General features: G+C 35.9%; 2 protein-coding genes and 1 long non-coding RNA gene across 7 annotated transcripts; 1 reads left to right on the top strand and 2 right to left on the bottom strand.

Moving 5' to 3' along the window:
• Positions 1 to 2,835, top strand: LOC104880205 (uncharacterized). Of its 2 annotated transcripts, none has more exons than XR_786534.3 (2): positions 1 to 1,657; positions 2,183 to 2,835. It is a non-coding gene; the product is annotated as an uncharacterized LOC104880205 (long non-coding RNA). The 2 variants fall into 2 exon arrangements; XR_786532.3 differs by having other exon boundaries at positions 1,832 to 2,835.
• A 73-nt stretch (positions 2,836 to 2,908) lies between these two features.
• Positions 2,909 to 3,331, bottom strand: LOC132254349 (RING-H2 finger protein ATL52-like). The gene has a single exon (XM_059739817.1). It carries the CDS (start codon positions 3,329 to 3,331, stop codon positions 2,909 to 2,911), a length of 423 nt encoding a protein of 140 aa, XP_059595800.1.
• A 1,115-nt stretch (positions 3,332 to 4,446) lies between these two features.
• On the bottom strand, positions 4,447 to 14,857 carry LOC100241236 (developmentally-regulated G-protein 2). Of its 4 annotated transcripts, none has more exons than XM_002275804.5 (12): positions 14,694 to 14,857; positions 14,241 to 14,386; positions 13,872 to 13,939; positions 13,564 to 13,640; positions 12,975 to 13,155; positions 12,698 to 12,754; positions 12,293 to 12,367; positions 10,078 to 10,197; positions 6,047 to 6,217; positions 5,522 to 5,635; positions 5,237 to 5,407; positions 4,447 to 4,941 (listed from the first exon to the last, which is right to left on the bottom strand). In XM_002275804.5, the coding sequence occupies exons 2-12, from the start codon at positions 14,308 to 14,310 to the stop codon at positions 4,846 to 4,848; spliced, it is 1,200 nt and encodes a 399-aa protein (XP_002275840.1). In that variant the 5' UTR covers positions 14,311 to 14,386; positions 14,694 to 14,857; the 3' UTR covers positions 4,447 to 4,845. The 4 variants fall into 4 exon arrangements, with proteins under 4 accessions (XP_002275840.1, XP_019077930.1, XP_010654466.1 ...); XM_019222385.2 differs by having other exon boundaries at positions 14,716 to 14,817; XM_010656164.3 differs by having other exon boundaries at positions 14,679 to 14,815.
• Between the last annotated feature and the right edge of the window lie 2,163 nt (positions 14,858 to 17,020).

Genomic DNA, 17,020 nt, shown 5'->3' with positions numbered 1-17,020 from the left:
AGCTAGTCCTTGTCAGGCCCATGGCCCCCACATTGCAAATGATGAAGTGACATCGCATTTAGACGAGCAGAGGTTGAAGTGGAAGAAGAGAGAGGAGAGAGAAGAGAGAAGAGAATCGGATACTCTATGCCATCGGCGCATTTTAGCAGGCCGGCCGGCATGAGCTTCGTTTCCGGCAAGAAAAAGACTGCCGGAGGTTCTTTCTCTGTAGTTTTTCTTTTATTCCTTTTAGTAATGAAATTTCAATCGAATGCATGGAGAGATTTGAGTTCTGACATAGAGATCTAGGGCTTTTTTTTTTTTTTTTTTTAACGTGGTTTTAAACAAAGAATTACATTTTCAAGAGCTATGCGATTCTGATAATTTTGTTGAAAGAATTGAAGTGTTTGTGAGGAAAAACATTTGCAGATTACTGGTGAAGAATTAACATTTTTACTTGCTGAATAATTTTCTTAAGAATTGTGAATAATATATTAAGCTATCTGCTAATTATGCGTGATCTCAAGCATTTGAGAATAGAGGTTCCGATTTGGCCATGTTATATATCCGCTATTTTCAAGGAGGAATTTTGACTTGGTTGCAAAAGGAAAGGCCAAAAATTGACAGAGTTGAAGCAAAAGCAAATTGTTTCCGCAAAGTTGAAAGCTTCATTTAGGTTATTTAGGTGGAGTTTTCTTTAATTTGGAGTTCAAAATCTGAATAGGAAGCTATGCAGAAGTTTAATTGAGACTTCAGATTTAACATAAAAATTGATTATTTATTTATCATTATTTTCTTTTACATTTGGAGAAAATATTTGAAAATAAGACTTAAATTGAAAAATGATCTGTGCTAAAACATCTGAAATATATTAAGATTTCAGACAAAGAAAACAAACAAACAAACAAACAAAAAACAAACAGGCCCTTAATGTTAAATGCTAAAATAACATTGAATTGTGTCAAATTAGGAGATGTATAATTCAGAATATTGAAACTTCCCACTTGTGCATAGTGGCAGAGAATAAGTGTTAAAACAAAGTTCTACTAGTTATACTGATACACTGTTTTTATATAGCATGTGGACACTAAATTTGAGTAGGCATGGGCTGATGGCAGCTGCTCGTGATAATCTTTGGCCTGTGAAAACCTTGTAACATAAAGTGTTATGGAAGAGGTAAAATTTATGTTTCCTGATGTTATGCCCATTAGGAATCAAGGTTTGTTCAACATGATAAATCTGAACTTAAATAGGGTAGCATGTGAGGACTTGCATACTATGAGGGACAATTTGTTGAAAGAAGAAATGGAATAACTAATGAGAGGAAATAAATGTTGAGGGTTTGGTTAGAAGAATAGCAATGAGACTAGTAAGTAAAATTCTTACCTATATTCACTTTCTTCTTTTCCCAAACCAATTTATCAGAGCTCTTTGTTATTTAAAAGGTATTGTCATTCGCAAGCTACAATGCTTTGTTCCGAAAAAGGGAATCTTCATGGGACTAAATATATGGGATAAGCTCCACATTTGTCTGACCTAAAGATGTTCTGATGTTGATGTGTTTTTGTTTCAAGGATCAGTGAGAGTAATGGCTAATGACTTTATTAGAACATGGCATCAGGTTGAAAAATTGTATTGGTTAAAACCATAGCTCAAGGGAGTGGCTCTGCAAATTCAGGTATATCCCACTTTTCCTATCTTGATTCTTTATCCATGTTACACATAACTAGAAGTTACCGTGCAAGTCCATGTTTTTGTTGTGTAGATTTCCAACTGTAAATCATTATCTTTGAACTTTTTTTGCCCTATTGGTGATGGCAAGTAATTTTTTATGACCATGTTATCTCAACAGACACTTGCACAGATATATACCAGAGGCACCTGGCACGTTGCTGCATGACATCTTTCACCATGGTGGAAAAATTTGGGAACTGTAGTTTCCTTCTTTACATGTAGTGGCTCCATTTGTTATACAAGTTTTTTTTTTCACAAAACAAAGTCATGAAAAGGGATATGTCAATTTGATGGATCCTGTCTATCATTTGATTGATAAGGGGCTGAGCTATGTTATTGATACATCTGCACAAGAATCTGAAATCAATTCAGTTGCCTCCCCCTCTGTTAGGGCCTTTTAATTTAATCTGTTGTTTCCCTGTAAAACAGTTAACTTGAGATGAATGAGGTTTCTATATATTTCTTGCAGAGTGGCACCTCACGAATGAGGGATCTACTTCTTCATAACACCAGACAGCCTCAGCAGGCCTAGCATTGTTACCATATGCTGGAAGAAACACAATCTGTGTCTGTCTCATTGGATGGTTCCAGATATACACTGTTTTGACATTGGAGCTACTGTTTGTTGTCTTGCTCTTATAGTCAGCCTATCAATCTTAATAGAACATTTACAGCCATGATATTTCTGAAATTGACTATTATCTGAACCTTTCTGGCATTGAAGTAGACACAGGCAAATGGTGGGAGGCCATGAAAGGTGTCAACAGGGTTATGGCCCAGATGAACTTGCCAATTGCCAATCACTGCAGATGATAAGCAAAAGTTTGAGAGGCAGAATGACAAGATGAGAATGGTGGTAGTCTTTTCTCCCTCATAAAATTTGAATACAAGAAAAGGAGCTTCACTTCAGAAAACAAGAAAAAGACCAGCTATGCAACATTCGTGAGTCTGTCACTCAATGCTATACAACCTAATGTCTGGAATGGTGGATAGTTGTTTTTGTTGATGTTTTTTGTTTCCTGTTTCAAGCAAAGATTGCATTCTAAGAGTCCATAACCCTTGATGCATCCTGGTACATTTGAACAAAGAGCTATTTATATGAACATTCTTTTGCATCTACAATTTTGCTGAAACTTTCAGTGCTTTTTACATTTGACTGAAGAAACTTCAATCGAGCTTTGTTGATCACTGTGACTTATGGGTAATTCCCTTCTGAAGCCACTTCTTCTAGAGATTCACGGCAAAGTGGACAGTCAGAATGAGAATAAAGCCACATATTAATACACGGTGCATGGAAGGAATGGTTACAACGTGGGAGTTGCTGCAGATCTTCACCATCTTCAAACCCTAACAAGCATATTACACAGTCTGCATCAGAAGCTTCATCTTCGGGGGTGTTGATCCCTTTCTTGTACTTAAATGAGGAAACCAGGTACCGGTTTAGGCTTCTGGAAGCAAAGCTCTTCTCCCCAAGAGAAGTGTTTAACCGCTGTTGAGATATCTCCTGATGAGATAGCTGCTGGTAAACACACCAGCCGATCATGAAGAGAATGTAGACTGCAAGGCCAGAGCCGACAATTGCGGCCACCAGAAGGTCATGGTAGTTGAGCAACATCATTTGTTACTATCTCAAAGTGATGGTAAGTTCAGGGCATGATGACATGTTGGAAGGTGCCTGAAAGGGGGTTAGAAATTTGGAATTTGTGTGTGGAGAGTGGATGGGATTTTCAAGGGTTTCGATGATGGAAATTACTCCCAACTTTGGATTCTTCTGCTTTGGGCCTAACAGAAAAATGAATCTTGTAGCTTTCGTCAACAAGAACTAGAAAAACAGGACAGAGCAGTTGTTGTCAAAGTTCAGCTTTTCCAAGGTGGTTTAAAATGCTTACTGTTGGTATAATTAAAGTCTCATTAGATTGTGTTTGGTATTTTGCACATATAACTTTATTTTGATATTTTCATCTTGAACTTATGTTTGATGAGAAATACTAATTAAAAAATTATTTAAAAGATATTTTATATTTTTGTCTAAAAGAGGTTTTAAAAGGTGTAGATTATTTTTTAAAATTTTATATTTTCAATATCTATTTTAATAAATAAAAAAACCCATTTTTGATAATCTAAATTTTACCATTTGAACTATATGTTATGCCTTCATATTATATATTTACACCCTAATTCAATAATCTAAATTTTACCATTTGAACCATGTGTTATATACCTTCATATTACATGCTTATACCCGTACAAAATCGGTGAATAGCATTTTCCTAACTATCCAAAATTGTTCAAATGGTGCTTCCTTTTCATTATGATGGACTCTGTTGTATATTAATCTTCATTACAGTAGAATTTTCCTTTCATTAAATTTTAAAAAAAAACCTTCGTACTTCAAACAAGCTTTTAGCTTCTAGCCAACTGCTTTGAAGTCTTTTGCCTTAAAAGGTACTTCCATCACCCAAAAGAAAAAATATATATGCATAGGACATTTCCACTGCAATTAGTTACTAAAAAATAACAAACCCAGCTTCATATTCATGCCTTGAACCCAACCATTTCATAATATTGAAAGCAACTTTTTTTTTTAAAAAAAAAAGGAAAGTCAAGGGCATAAAACCAAAGACAGATCCAATATTTTGTTCCAAGTGACTCTTAACTGCAAAAGTGCAAGGATTACAAACCAAGGTGTTTTCAGGTGCTAATTCAGTGTTTGATTAACTTGACACAGGATAATAAAAGAGAAGGCAGGCATATATATTCTCATAGAAAGTCGACAAACCCGGCTCCCAGCCCCCACAAACAAAACTCAAAACAAAAATTTCCCCTTTTGGGTGTGAGTAAATCCAAAATACTGGTTTGAAGGACTTCCCAAGAAAGCAGCTTTACCTGAATACAACAGATGAGCTGAAAAGATAATCTAATAATAGCCAAGCTCCACAAGAAGAATGTGAAGCAAAGCTCTTGCACCAAATCTTAGCTTCAAATGATTGTTTGCCCTTTTGGTGATAAATATGATGGTCTCTTCATCCTCTATGATGCCCTATACTTTCAAACTTTCAATCCCTACTTCATTATTTTGTGTCATTTCACACAAGAACCATGGATGTGAATTGGGGTGTCCAATCTATGAAATTATGTCTTCAAGGGAGCCTTCTTCTCTCTGTCAGATATTCGAGCAGGGGCTGTTGAATGTGATTTGAACCGACCTCTTCCTCCATCTTCCTTTTCCTGGAAAATACAAATTACAGATGTTTTACCTTTCATTCTGTTGGGAAAATGAGAAAAGGAAAAAGAATTTGAAATTCTTGCTAACAATCGAGGTTGGAATGGTCATAAGTTTCCATTCCATTATCTTATTTGTTCCCTCTATAGTAAAAATAAAATAAAACATAAAAAGATAAAAAAATCCTGGAGGGCTAGCATAAATTCTTTATCAAACAAGTTCTGAATTAAAGCAATCATGTTCAAGTTCAGTAGATTAACTTCTACTCAGATGACTAAAGGAAATAAATGTTTGCCGCACCTTTTTCTTAACAACCTGAACCACATCTTCATCATGAAGAATATGAGAAAGGCCACAATGTTGTGGATAGTGTCTCGCACTTGTACCCCACACCAACACATATTTCACTTCCTTCACCAGATTCCGGTGAAGATGGTTGCAAAAGTCCTCAACGGTACATCCACCTCTATCCTAAAATTACAAACAACAAGAAGGTTTAAAGAAAAGGAAAAAGGAAACAGAAACTTCCTCTGCCGAAGTAGCAGTACCAAATCACAATAATAAAAAGAAGTGCATGTAACATACAGTAGAGAGAACTGCAGGATCATCAAAATCAGCCTGCTGTCCTTGCGGTTTTGTATAAACTCTTACAAGCCCCATCTCGTCCCACATCTTGGCAAGCAGTCTGTCTAGGTTCAGCTGTTTAAGCAAACATAATAGCCATAGAAGTTAATATTTCCAGAACATTCACTTTCAAAGGGAAAATGGTAGGCATTATTTTGCTTAAACCATCTTAGCCTTTCAACTGATATTTTGATGCACTTAAACACGTTTTGATGTGCTTTCTGCATGAAGCAGAAAATGGGATGTAACAGAAACAAAGAAGAACAACTTAGAATAGCAATCATTATTATTCACTGGCCAAGCATATGGAAAACATAAATCAAACGTTCTGTCCTCTATTATCATAATCAACAAGAAAAGTTCGTGTATCTTTCACAAATAAGAAACAAAGAGTAGCCAAAATGAATTTGAGTTGTTTCATAATTAAACAATTTCAGACAAACAAGGTGCTAAACATTAACACAACTGTGTGTGTCCATGTCATACCTTCAGATTGCAGCTGATGACAACAGAATTTGGCTGCCGGGCTAACTTGTCAACATCATCAATACCAACAACATCTATCTTGTTGTAGACATATATACATTTCATGTATTTACGGTTTCCCTCAATGACATCAATAAGATCATCCACTGTGGCATCCTCACGGAATAACAACTACAACAAAATCCATCAGTAAATGAGTACCCTTTTCCTTAGAGCAGCTAGTAAGTTATTTGGAATGTCAAAATTATCAACCACATAAAGAGGATATGTATAAAAAAGCACAGGCAAGGAAAAATGTATATGCATATAAGATTTAATCAAGATATTGTGCCATAATTATCCCTAGAGCACCACAGGAATTCGCTCTTTACTATAGAAACCCCATCTGCTAGCTAATTTGTTTAATCTTATCCTTTTTTCTGCATGAACTTTTCCCTTCACATAATTAGTTTTTTTTTTTTTTTTTTGATAAGTAAACAAGATTGCATTAAAAAAGGCTAAGCGCCACAAAGCATACAGGGAGTATACAAGATGGATACAGCCTCAAAAAAGAAAAGGACCAGAAAGAACTACCTCCCCTCAAGTGGAAGCTATCCACTCCAAGAAACCTATAAGGGAGAAAGCCTCCTCACCTAAGTACACTTTGGCCCAATTCCATAAGTTACAAACAAAAGAATTCTTTAATCTCTAAACATTCACCACACCCCCCTTAAAGGCTAACCTATTTCTCTCCTTCCAAACCGTCCAAAAAATACACAACGGAATGGATTTCCATATCTGTTTCCTTTTCTTCCCAACAAAAGAACCCCTCCAGGAGGTTAAAACCTCCTTAACCGTTTCTGGGAGGACCCACTTAATATCTAACAACCCAAAAATAATGTCCCAAAGGGCTCTAGTCACTATACAGTGTAAAAGAATATGATTTACATTCTCTTCTTCACAACTACACAAAAAGCAACAATTTGGTAGTTGCACCCCTCTTATCTGAAGCTTATCCAGAGTAAGCACCTTCCCCCAAGTAGCCTCCCAAGCAAAAAAGCTAACTTTAGTTGGTACCCTATCCACCCATATTCCCCTTGCGGGAAACAATGTGGCATTAGGTTTATCCAACATCCTGTAAGCTTCTTTAACCCTGAAGAGACCATTTCTTCCTTGCCTCCATTTGACTGAGTCATCCTCCAAGGAAGGCCTATGACCCCTCAAAGTACAGAGCAAATCACCAACCATGTCCAGCTCCCAATCATTGAAGTCCCTCACAAAAACCAGATTCCAATCTCCTTGGCCCGAATGATGATCCCACATCTCCTCAATCGAAGCATCTCTATGCACGGCAAGGACAAAAAGATGGTTGAAACATTGGGACAACGGAGTATCAGTGCACCAACTGTCTTTCTAGAATTTGATTTTGGAGCCCTTCCCAACCAGAAAAGCCAAATTTTCCCAGCACCATTCAGATTCTTTCATAATCTCCTTCCAGACCCCAACTCCGGCCGCCCCACTAACCTTCTTAGCCCTCCACCCATAATCCTCTTGCCCATATTTCATAGAGATCACTTGTTTCCAAAGGTTATCCCTTTCACATGCAAACCTCCAAGTCCACTTGCCCAATAAGGCTCTATTCAGAGTGGCTATTCTCCTTAATCCTAGCCCTCCATTGCGTTTTTCTGTACAGACCACATCCCATTTTACTAGATGAATTTTTCCTCCCAGATTTCCACCCCCCCAAAGGAAATCTCTTTGGATTTTCTCCACTCTTTTAGCAACGGACTTAGGCATACGGAAGATAGACATTTGGTAAATTGGCATACTGGCCAAGGCATTTTTTATAAGAGTGATCCGCCCCCCTTTGGAAATATACTGTTTTTTCCAAAGCGCAAGTCTCCTCCTGACCCTCTCTTCCACTCCATCCCACATAGAAGAAGCCCTATTTGGGACCCCTAAAGGGAGACCCAAATAATGGGAGGGCAGAGACCCCACCCTGCACCCTAACTCAGCAGCCAACTCCAGAATCTCCTCCACTTCTCCAACTGGAATGATTTCGCTTTTGGCTAGATTCATACGAAGACCCGAAGCTGCTTCAAACCAAAAGAGAATCCAGCTTAGATGGGAGACTTGATCTTTGCTTGCCTCACAAAATACAATCGTGTCATCAGCAAAAAATAAGTGGGAAATATGCAATGAGGTTCTACTACCACCCCGAATGTTGCATCCTGAAAGATATCCCCCCTCCACTGCTCTCCTGATGAGGACGTCCAGAATCTCCATTCCCATAACAAAGAGGTAAGGGGATAGGGGATCCCCTTGACGAAGCCCTCTAGTGCTAGGGAAAAACCCAGCTGACACTCCATTAACAAGAATGGAGAATTTTGCAGAAGATACACAGCTCCACATCCATCCCACCCACTTGTTCCCAAAGCCCATCTTTTGGAGGACCTTCATTAAGAAATTCCAATTAATGCTATCATAGGTTTTTTCTATATCTAATTTGCAGATAAGGCCCTTTTCTTTTCTCTTCTGCCACGAGTCTATCACCTCATTAGCAATTAAAGACGCGTCCAGAATTTGTCTCCCCATTACAAAGGCATTTTGAGCACTAGAGACCACCTTACCAATCACTCTTTTGAGCCTGTTAGCTAAGACTTTAGCCAAAAGTTTATATAGGCCCCCCAACAGGCTGATAGATCTAAAGTCTCCCAAATCCTCCGCCCCGCTTTTCTTAGGTATCAACACCAGAAAAGTATTATTGAGGCTCCTAACAAAGGTATTATGCTCGTGAAATTCTTTAAACATCTCCATGATCTCCTCTTTGGCAAAGGCCCATGCGTTTTGCCAGAATGCAACAGAAAACCCATCCGGACCAGGGGCTTTGTCCCCATTCATCTCCATCAAAGCCGAGTGAATCTCAGTTTCTGCAAATGGGACTTCTATACACTCTGCATCTTGCTGGCTGATACAACTCACTTGAATATTGTCAATATCTGCCTGCCAAACCATATCTTCAGAAAGCAACTGCTGAAACGAATTCACAATGCCTTCTTTCACCTCCTGCTCTTCTACCAGCCACTCCCCATTAACCTTAATTCTGCCCATAGCGTTGTTTCTTCGATGCGCACTCGCCATTCTGTGAAAGAACCCCGTATTTCTATCCCCCTCCCTTAGCCAAGTCTCCCTTGAATGCTGTCTCCAATGGGCTTCACATAATTAGTTTTATTCATATTCAAAGTTTAAAATGCCATGACCACCATAAAAAAAAGGCCTTGAACTAACTAGAAAGGCCATGATAATTCATTTGCATATAAAAATCTCATCTGCTAACTTGTTTATATGATTTTTTTCCCTTACTGAAATTCACCTTTTTCAAATTATTTCTCACCTTGGAATATCAAGGTAAGAATGACCGATATGAGAAAACGAAAATCAAGGAAAGATTGATGTCTGATTTTCTATCAATTGTTTCACACTTTCAACATAACACTGAGTATCTGTGATCCAAATAATAGCATGATGGGATAAACAAACATTGCACATGTAGTTTGCTTCCTTAACAAATGAAGTTGTGAAACAGGAAACTTATTGCATAATTCTAAAGCAAGTTTTTAATGATTCTGAATTTTTCCAACTAAAATAGATCAGTTGAAACAACAAAAAGCTGTTCAGGAGCATGCCAACAGTAACACATTTAAGAAACAAATATGAACTCAGAGGGAGCTAAGCATAGAAAACTGGTCTCAAACATTTTTTTTCCTAGTAAACCTGAGAGTAAATGGATCATAGTGAAACCAAAATGTGATTGGAGATGCACTAATGTCATGAAATTCACAAGTGTGCATGTCTCCATTTATTTATCATTTAAGCCATAAAAGTGAAATAAAAGGTTTTTCAGAATCAAGCAATTGTATTACCTGATCAAGCAATAAAGTACAGTTATTATTCCCACAGTTCTAATGCAAGTCCATATTTTCATGACAATTAGGTTCTTCAGTATACTGTATACGGATGGATGCAGTCTATACAAAGCCAAAACAGAATACCTCAGCATTGTGAATTTTGTATTCATGTAGAATTTGATAACAAAGCTTCTCATCCACATGAGTCAAAGGTACAGTGCTGTTGAAAGAAATGCCCCCAGATTTTTTCTTCTTGAAGTATATCTGCAAATGAAATCAAAGCACAAAGTTATAGGTAGAAAAACCTAGGATCCCAATATCCTTACAGTGGTTGAGGCAAAGAGAGAGAGAGAGAGAGAGAGAGAGAGAGTAGCTCTAAAGAATTCATCCTTACTTATAGTCAAACATATTGTGAGTGTTTAGGTAAGTTGGCAATTCTAGACAGAATTCCTAAGTATCTCCTAACTCAGTTTTCCGAATCCTTTCTCAAACTCCTTGCCTAATGAAGATCAAGTGCAGAAATTGCTTAGAGGCCAAGGTATGTAGTTGAGGTTAGACATGGATGAAATTGAATCAACCATGTTTTTCAAATTGTTTTTTATTTCTTGAAATATTTCTTTTAAGGAGCTAAGGAGGCTTGGCAAACATTTTTTTTTTTTTTACTAAGTGTTTAAATGCCCTATTCTAGGATCGACCCAACTTTGGGTCAAATCGATCCAAGTAGTTTTTTTATTGATGTTTTCTAAGTCATCGAATCAAGGGCTTCTTTGATATTAAAAACCTAAAACTTGCTTCCTATTGAAAGGAGAGAACATCAAAGAGACACTAGTAGATATTCTCCCCTTATGCTCTATTTTTCTTACCAAATTTAAGGTGTTCGGTTGCCAAGAAAATCCCATTTTCTTCCTGATTTTCAAGCTGTTTTCAACTGATTTACTAGAGGAAAAATAGTTTGATTCCTTCATTTATTCATCTCTCAATTTCTGATCTATTTGGGTTTGGGTGAAAACCCATTTTCTTATTACGTGGATTCAAGAAGAGGTTGAGATCGAGCTTGGGGCAGACTCCAAGTGTGCTTCGGAAGAAGAAAGTGTGAAGCTAAAAGTGGAAAGGTGCTAATCAAGTGGTATGGGAACTTGAGCTAAATAAAACCTTGTATTCAATTTTTATTCTTCATAATGGACGTTTTTTATCGGTTGTAAATCCATGGTTTTTTATCTCTTCAAAGATTTTCCACGTTAAAATCTAGTGTCATTGTCTCTTTCTCTCATCCTACTCTTTGATTTATTTTCAGTTTTTTATATTATTGGTTACTTGGGCATATATGTTGAATGGAAGAAAAATAAGCTAAAATAGGTGTGATTATCCATTGGATACCTTGAATAAATTTTCTGTTCATTTTGGTTAATGATATCAAGTAGTAATTGGAAATGAGTTAAGGAGATAATTGTTCTTATGGATTAATTTTGGGGAGTGTTGAAGCATTTGCATATGACTTGCTTTAATAAATTGTTGGGAGAGTGCTGTTGCCTTCATACTTGCTTGTGAATTTTATTCTTTGTTGAAAAGTTGTTGGAAGAGAAGTTTATAGACATTGAGAAATTCTAAGGAAAGATAATATGTGTTGGGGGGTCTTTTAAATTGTTCAAAAACACCCATTCATCACCCCTCTAGATGTAATCCATCATTGAGATTCACCTTCACATATGGACTAGATAAATTTTTGGGATTATTCAAGGATGATTCAAATTTTGTTAATACCGAAAACATAGTAAATAAAGAGTTAAAACTCAAATAAATCAGAGTGGGGAAATGTGAGTGCTTGCTTGGTAAAACAAATGTTTATTTTTTCAACGTGGAATTACTCACAATAATTTGAGAGGATTCTGTAAATAACCCATAATTATTTGTAAAGTCAAATATCATAACCTAAGACAGAGTTGGACAATACTATTGAATATTGCCAAATTTGGATGCCTTTTCTTAAGCATGTCAAAACTACAATACAGAATTTCAGGCAAGATTCACCTTTTCCAATCCAAAGAAATAAGATTTGAGTTTATTCACATGGTAGGGACTAAATGACAAATATACTGGATCACATGAGTTTTCTTAACACACAACTAGATTCAGTTACAAACAACCCACTGAAAGCATAGCATTACAACAAATCAACAGGAAATTAAAAAAAGAGAAATGGAACCAACCAGAAAAACAAAGAACCAGCACCACATTAAAATAATTAGATGTTTGATTGCCTATTAAAATTAAAAAAGCAAATAACTACAAGATGAGAGATATATAAGAGAACTTTGGAGCTTTCATGCATCCATACAGATTCTTGAAGAAATAATCTTACTTGGGGTGGTTTTTTGTTTAAACGCAAACCCACAGCTTCCAGCTCTTTGGTCAATATTTGTCGATGACCCTCACTCTGAAACATTTTGCAAATAGTTTACAGCAACCAGAACACATGTCAGACTCCCTTTAAGAGCAAACCCATTGGGAAAATAAAAGCAACAATAGAATCATCAACTGCCATACTTAGGAACAACAAGGTTGGAAAAGGATATTTTGCATCTTGTTATAAATAATAATTATAATAATAATAGTAATGGAACATCAACCATGGTTTACTGGTATTGATCCTTCGAGGGTGAAAATGAGCTTGGTAACAGTAGAAAAAATTTCCAGTCTATTTCAAATTACAGTAACCACAATATTGATTCATCAACTAGAAAATATTAAACAAGCAGATACTTACTTTTGAGGCATCAAGAACCATTAACACAATGTCTGATGACTTGGAAACAGCAATAACCTGAACAGAAAAACAGTTTTATCAAAGGTAAGAAATTTCTACATATCCAGCCCAAATAACAGACAACAAAAGGAACATATGTCAACCAACAAAGCCATATCCATTTCATTTTGGAAAACAATCATAAAAAATAGACCATACGTTATACGATAATGAAGCAATGTTAGTAGTTACTATATACAGACTTAATATGACAGTAGAAAACAAGCAATTAAGTTACCTGCCTACCACGTCCCTTCCCTTCGGAAGCACCTTCAATAATTCCAGGAAGGTCAAGCAGCTGAATTTTGGTATCATTGTAGTGTATAATACCAGGGATGCAAGTAAGTGTTGTGAATTCATATGATGCTGCCTCTGAATGTGTGCCGGTTAAGAGTGTCAGAAGGGTTGACTTCCCCACACTGTCAAAGAAAAAGAAATTCTAAGAAGGGAATTTTGTGCAGTAAAACCAATGCATCATAATGCGCACATGCAAATATCTACAAACAGAGAGAACCAAGGTATTATTGGTAATAACCTGCAAATGATAAAGTAATATGACACAAATGCATTTAAGAATTCACATATTAGTAAGTACAAAAATTGCAAGAAAAGTTTTGTCCTTTTAACTTGCAGCTTGATACTTCCACTATACTATCAATCAACTCATAAACAAGAGACCAAACTCTGTGCCTGCAAATGTTTTCCCTCTTTTTGCAATAAATCACATAGTGTAATCTTTGATTAGCCCTTTATCATTTTCATTGAAGCTGAAGTATAACACAGTTCCAGAAAGCATAAGAACACATAGGTTCACAAAGGAGGCAAACCTTGGAAACCCTATTAATGCGACTCGTCCATGTCCATATTTTGTCACTTCAAAGCCTTCCCCAGCTCCGCTCGAACCCTTACTCATAGTTAAAGAAAAACAATAAATAAAAAGCAAACCCTCAAGCATATTTACGAATAGGGAAAGATATAAGAAAAAGAAAAATATCAACAAGAGACAATCACACTGGAAAGAAAATTAATACGTGATATTTAACCAAAATACTGACCAGTTCAAAATAAATAAATAAATAAAAATTACACGCTAGAGCATCTTAACCATGAAGGGCAACACTTGAAACTCACATACCTTTGGGGGCTCCAATAATTGTGTCCTTAGCTTTGCTATCTTTGCCTTGAGCTGACCCAGATGATACTCTGCATTGATGTACAAAAGTTTATGAATTTTCTCCTATTAGGAGTTGAAAATAACTGTGCAAAAGTGCAAGAATATGGTGGCAAGAGTGAGTATGGAAATCCAAGAAACTTGAACTAACACTTTGATTGCGATTTACCCGGAAATGCTTCTCATCTCCTACTCAAAAATTCAACAACTAAACAATAACCTACTTTCGCTTGATCCCATATCCAACTAACCAAAAACCACTACAAATTTTCACTCCAATTGTCAATAAGTTCAAATTATACAATATAACTGATGATGAATGGTGTAACGAACCAGTGGCTTTATTCTTCTGGGTACGCGCCATCTCGGCTTCGATTTCTTTAATCTTCTCTACGATCCCCATTTTCCCCCCGAATTGCAGCTGCCACTCACCTCACTTAACAAAAAGATTCAAATCCCAACTACCTCAAGTTCCTTATCTGCTACCACAGGAAACAAAAAGGTCAAAAATGAGTTTCTGGAATTGAGATAATCTCCAATGTTACAATAATCCACAAAGGAACCAAACCCAAAGCAACAATCGCCTTCTGCCCAAATTTTATCTATTTTGATTATGACCCAGAAGGCGTTTCTGGCACTAATTAATTAAAATTAAGCAACTGAATTCACGAAATTCATCAAAACAGAAACAGGAAAAAAAACAAAAGAAAAGAAAACCCTTATATTACTGTAAATTAAGCGTAAATGTTATGAAATCAGCAGAGTGTATACAGAGGAAGAGAGTACTCGAAGCTACTTTTGCACGGACGTGAATTACTGGTGTCCGGACGAATTAGGGTTTTTGGATATCGGAGTTGGAAGTCTCAGACCAGTGGTTCTTTGCGATGAAGTGGGAATGGTTCTGGCTTTTATTTGGGATATTCACTTCTTCTAGGGGATATTTCAGTCATTTAATATATACTAATACTCTTTTTAATAAATTATTAACATTTTTATCTTAATTAAAAGAGACATTAAAAATTCAATTTTAAAAATTTAATAGCAATTGTTGTAAAATGAGAATAAATGTGACTCAAATAAAAGTAGAGATGACTATGTATTGCTTTAATAATATATATATAGAGAGAGGGAGAAAGAAATCAAGGAAGAGAAATGTTGAGAGAATGAAAGAAAGAGAGAGAGAAGAGAGAAAATAATATATTTCTTTTTCTCGGAATGCTCTTACATGGGATGTAAGAAGCCTTTTATAGGCTTCATAATATGAACTCTCATTACTCATCTTAAAGATGAGTAAATGGAGTTCATATTGACCATCAATGTGGTCATTCACCACTTTTCATTTACAACACTCCCCCTTAGATGACCACCATATTAAAAGAATATGTATTATTAAAACTTTCCTAGTAAAAAACCCTGGCTATGTTTGGTTCCCGGAAAATTTGAGGGAAAATGCGAGGGAAAAAAAATACAAAGGAAAAGTAGAAGGAAAGAAAAAGTGAAGGAAAATAAAAAAATAGATTAAAAGTTGATAAATTATTTTTTTTGTTACTTTAAACTCATTTTATTTATTTTAACTCATCAATATAAAGATTAAATAATTTAAAAATACATAAGTTTTTAATTAATTTTAATTATATTTGATTTTATTTGATATTTTTCATAGGACAACCAAACATGAGAAAACCATTTTCCTTAGCATTTTTTTTCTTTCCTTTGTACTTTCCGAGAACCAAACATAGCCTATAGGAAAAACCTAGTGAAGGAAAAAGAGTACAATATTCTTTTCTTGGTATATCAGGATTGTCTCGTTAAAAACCTTGTCAGTAAAACCCAGTATGACAAAACCTAGATGAAAGAAAAAAAAAAGTACAATACACTAACACCCTTTTACAATCTTACTCCCCCTCATGTCGATATCTTTGAGTTGACGCATTCCAATCTTGTATATTAACTTCTTGAATGTTGAGGTCGGCGATGATTTTGTGAATAAATCTGCTAGATTATCACTTGAGCGTATTTGTTGCACATCAATTTCACCACTCTTTTGAAGTTCATGTGTATAAAAGAATTTTGGTGAAATGTGTTTAGTTCTATTTCCTTTAATATAACCTCATGTTATTTGTGCAATGCATGCAGCATTATCTTCAAATAATATTGTCGGGTCACCTTTGATAGAGGAGAGTCCACATGATTCCCGAATATGCTGGATCATAGATCTTAACCATATATATTCACAACTTGCTTCATGAATCGCCAGTATTTCTGAATGATTTGATGATGTGGCTACCATTGTTTGTTTGACAGATCTCCATGAAATAACAGTACCATTGCAATTAAACACATACCATGTTTGTGACCTACCTTTATGTGGATCTGAAAGATATCCTACATCTGCATATCCAAGCAATTGTTGCTTTGATTCCCTTGAGTAAAATAAACTCATATCAGTAGTATCGCGAAGATAATGCAATATATATTTGATACCATTTCAATGTCTTCGAGTTGGAGCGAAACTGTATCTTGCTAATAAATTGAAAGAAAAAGCAATGTTTGGACGTGTACAATTGGCAAGATACATAAGTGCACCAATAGCACCAAGATATGGTACTTCAGGACCAAGTAACTCTTTATCTTTTTCGCAATGACGAAATGAGTCCTATTTCACATCAAGGGATCAAACAATCATTGGAGAACTTAAATGATGCACTTTATCCATATAAAAACGCTTCAAAACTTTCTTAATGTATGTTGATTGATGTACTAAAACTCCATTTGGAAAATGCTCGATCTGCAGGCTGAGACAAAATTTTGTTTTTTCAAGATCTTTCATCTCAAATTCCTTTTTCAAGTAATTTGTTATTCTTGTAAGCTCTTCAGGAGTTCTAACAAGATTTAAGTCATCAACATACATTGCAATAATTGCAAATCCGGTTTCTGATTTCTTAATGAAGATGCATGGGCATATAGGGTTATTCACATACCATTCTTTTAGCAAGTATTCGCTAAGGCGATTGTACCACATGCGTCCAGATTACTTTAATCCATACAAGGATCGTTGTAACTTGATTGAGTGCATGCTACGAGGCTTTGTACTATTTGCTCCAGGCAATTTA

The sequence above is a fragment of the Vitis vinifera genome, chromosome 9, assembly GCF_030704535.1.
Source record: "Vitis vinifera cultivar Pinot Noir 40024 chromosome 9, ASM3070453v1".
NCBI lineage: Eukaryota > Viridiplantae > Streptophyta > Magnoliopsida > Vitales > Vitaceae > Vitis > Vitis vinifera.
Note: the sequence above shows the minus strand (reverse complement) of the source record. Positions and strands in the feature narration are given on the sequence as shown.